Here is a 4,043-nt window from a genome sequence, read left to right on the forward strand (position 1 = left end):
ATCCGAAAGAAAGAAGAAAAAAAAAAAAGAAAAGATGGATAAAAGCAAAAAATGAAATGCAAAAAGAAGTAAAAAAAAAAAAAAAAAAGGAAAGAAGGAAGAAGAAAAAAGAATGAAAGGAAGGAAAGAAGGCAAAAAGAAAAAATAAAGAAGAAGAAGAAGAAGAATAGAAAAATAGGTAAGAAATTGAAAGAAAAAGGAAAAGAAGGTAGACAACAAATGAAAGAAAAGAAGATAAAAATAAGGAAAAGAAGAAAACGACAATGGATATCCATCAAGATGTGTGATTGCAACCGCTGCTGGGATGGGATGGGTGTTGTCCCGTGGAGAAACCAAAACATCCCTATCCCATGGAATTTAAAACTTGGATCTGAACATAATACAGGGAATGTAAAGACTGCTCATTTAACTAAGATCACATCAAGCTAAAGACTCATCTACAATTTTTTTATATTCTCCTCCAAAACATGCATTGAACCATGCGCAACTCCATAATGCAAAATCCCACTGCTCCAGCTTGCAATGGCAGTGAAGCAACAGAGAACTCATTTGCAGAACGTTGTTGGACCAGTCACCGACAAAGTGCTCCAGGCTACAATGGTAGCATGAGTTTAGCAAGCCACAGCTATAGACTACTCTACTGTTCCATCCTTGCTAAAAACCAAGACCATGAGCACTCATCTCATTGTGCTGATCCAGTACTGACTCCCATATCGAAATTCCATTAATGCACAACTTTTTGCTCGAAAATGCAACGATGGAGGCACTGGGTTATTAGCTGTTTGAGAAGCAGACAACACCACCAATCTCCTTACTCTGAAAGCAAAAGACAATCATGTACATGACGCTCTCCCAATTGCTCATCTAAAATATCTTCTTTGCCTTTGGCATGTGCTAAAGCACAATCATTTGTTTGTTGACTGCTTTCATCGATGCCCATAGCAGAATGGTTGCAGCCCTCATGATCACTGTTGTCCATGGACCAATCGATATTCCCAGCAAGCATCACCCTTATAGTCTTGCAGGGTGATGCATAAAAAGTAAACTGATCCTCCTCAAATTCTACATTAATGCCTTCATGACCGTCAAATTCATTCAGCCCAACAAACTTTTCAATCGGAACTCCCTGCATGACCAATTCATGCAAATTGTGAGCTTCAAACTCTGGCAGAGGTTGATGCAAGATCTGCTGACCGCTAGCATGTTTTGGCACATCAATTTTTACTGGAGGTGGTCTTCTTTTCTTTGAGATGTTGCATGGATGCTGGTCAGAAGTAGCTCTGCTTAATTTTCTCAACCTTGAAGGTGAAGCAGCAGTCTTCTGAACATCATTGTCACAACCTCTGGTTTTACGTTCTGCAACAGTTGACTTTGGTGTTGGACCGAATGTAATCCTTCTTCCATATCCTTGGCTGACCTGTCTGCCTGCTGGGAAGTTCTTTTGATGGAGTTTCAACCTGATTGGTTTTGATTCATGTGGACCAGAAATACAATCAATTCCTCCATCCTTAGGAGGTGACAAGCATAGGAAGTTCTTGAATTCAGGGCATCTATAGGAGCTATGTTCAAATGGCCAAAAGAGAGGTTCATCAGAATCAGATTCTTCTACTGCATTCTTCACTTCATCTGAATGGACAATAGAAAACCTTGAAGAACAGCTGGTAGGAATGATTTGGAAATTCTGTTTGGCACTAAAGGAAGGACTGGGAAAATCAGAATCAAAGATGTCGGACACTTGTTCTTTATCTTGTATTAACTTGGAATCCTCCCCTTCAAGATCCAATGAAGATACCCATATGTCTGTTCCATCAAAATCTCGAGATGGTGTATCATCACAGGGATTGAAGGATGTACCAGGACAATTAGTAACTGATGAGTTCTCACTGACAAATATCTCATATGAAGTATCACCACTCTCTGAATGGCCAATCTGAGGATCTTTTACCTCATCTCTGACAGTTTCATGTAACTGCAAAATGAATTCCTCCTTCAGCCCTTTCCCCTCAGTATCTTCACATGGTCTGCCAAGAACTAAGGGTGTTTCGCTTGTAGAACTCATTTTAGGCCCATCAAAGACAAGAAAACCTTTTCCATTATTCAAGAGAACTTCATAGCTTTCAGATAATGACAATGATGAAGAGAACGGATCATGGAGAGACAGATCCCAGCAATCAAACTCCCAAATATCTTGCGAGTCATCAGAACTAAACAATGATGAAGACTTACCATCTGAAGACAACCACCTATACTCACTCTCATCAGACAATCCTTCAGTATAATCCGCCTGCTTTTCAATATCAAAATCTTTGGTTTCTGATTCTGCAACAACAAAAGCAGGTGTCTCTGTATGATTTTGATCAAGGCCTGCTTTATGATCTCTCAAACCATTTTTGGACCAACCATGGGTGCTAGCAATCATAGAGACTGACTGAATTGTAGGTAAAAAATCCCTTGCCTGTTGAGAAGATTCAATACTACCAATGAAGCCCATTTTTTCTGGAATCAAATAGTAAAGATATCTGCATATTGACATATTCAATTATAAGAAATGGAAAGGTTCAAATTGCATATCAAATTGAAGAGTCCTGCTAAGATATTAGACCAAGGCAAATCCCAGGTAACTAAAATAATCTAAGTCAAACACTATATGGAGAACAGGACAAGGAATTACAAGTCACCTTTAAAGTTCAATATGAAAATAAATAAATAAATTAGGTTGCACCAAATGACATATATATAGAACTTTCTGCTATTCTGAAAAAACATAAAACTTCACTCACAGCAGCTACTAAAAGCAGATTGAATAAAGGAAATTCTAATATTAGAAGCTTAGTAAACTTGATAAATATACACCAGCTGACAAGTTAGCACAATAAGTATCAAAGATAATGCAACCAAAGAAAATTCCTACCCATTAATACAGAACTCCATAACTTCCAATAGTCACAACAGAACTGACTGGCAAATTTAACATCTCAGAATCTCAGGTTGGTCAGATGCAAGCCAATATCTACCCATGCTAAAACACAAGTAAATTCAAATAACTTCATAGTAATGAAGATTGTGTTTCTTAACCTTCTGTTTCGAAAGTGAATCACTAAATATCATTAACTTGCATCCATTAAATACTTTCGTGAATTCATAAAACCGTACATACCCTAACAGTTTGATGGTAATCCCTGAGATGCACCCAGCTACTCCAAAACATTTGCTCCCATAAGAGGCCTCATCCTCAACCAGTGCCTCGGATAGTTATTTCAAAGTGAAATACCAAGTCAATTGTTTTAAATCATGACATCCAAACTATATCAGGCATCAGATAGAAACAAGATGCTTAAGTGGGTCAATGACAGTGAAATTCTAAATATGTTTATGACTACAGAGATCCAGCAGATGCAACAAGGAAATGGGGTAAACATAAGAGACCAATACAATAACAAATAAATGACTCAAGAAGGACCGAGTTCATTCACCAGACAGAAACTGGCCAACATTGTAAGCATTTTCAGACTTCCATACAAAAGCAGGGTTAGATATAAAGATACATGTCAAATGTGCGGATCATTATAATAGCCACTACTGCATGGTTGCTTCTGTTAATAAAAATATGGAAGAAATGAAGGTTTCAAAATTTCTCATCGTGAGTGTGTGAACAAAATGAATGGGAGTTTTAGGTATATAGTGCATTCTACTTCAAGTTACCAACCTAAAAGGAAATCCTTCAAAATTATTATCTTAACTGCATTGAACTGAAATGCTGCAGAAGAATTACAAACTCTATAATATGAACAGTGCCTTGGGTGCCCCTTAGTGTAAACGAAATGTGTATCGCACAAACCTCCTGCTGTCTTGGCAACATGTCATTCAACTAACACCTTGTGTATTGCACTAATATCTGCCAGTGACTCCAATCCCCTATGCAACATAGATAGATGAAATTTTCCTGTGCACGATACCAGCTCCCTGTGGCATTCTTCCTATACTGTAAAGCAGTGATGGTGTCCCCCAACATGCTATAACTTTTTTTTTTAAAAGAAAGTACA

General features: G+C 37.8%; 1 protein-coding gene across 1 annotated transcript in view; it reads right to left on the minus strand.

Moving 5' to 3' along the window:
- Positions 1-550: 550 nt before the first annotated feature.
- LOC105051447 (uncharacterized) overlaps positions 551-4,043 on the minus strand; it is a 4,891-nt gene continuing 1,398 nt past the window's right edge. The window contains exon 2 of the mRNA XM_010931899.3: positions 551-2,519. Within this exon, the coding sequence (XP_010930201.1) occupies positions 812-2,491 (1,680 nt within the window). The 5' untranslated portion in view covers positions 2,492-2,519 and the 3' untranslated portion in view covers positions 551-811. The remainder of the gene's footprint in view (positions 2,520-4,043) is intronic.

The sequence above is a fragment of the Elaeis guineensis genome, chromosome 9 (genome assembly GCF_000442705.2).
Source record: "Elaeis guineensis isolate ETL-2024a chromosome 9, EG11, whole genome shotgun sequence".
NCBI lineage: Eukaryota > Viridiplantae > Streptophyta > Magnoliopsida > Arecales > Arecaceae > Elaeis > Elaeis guineensis.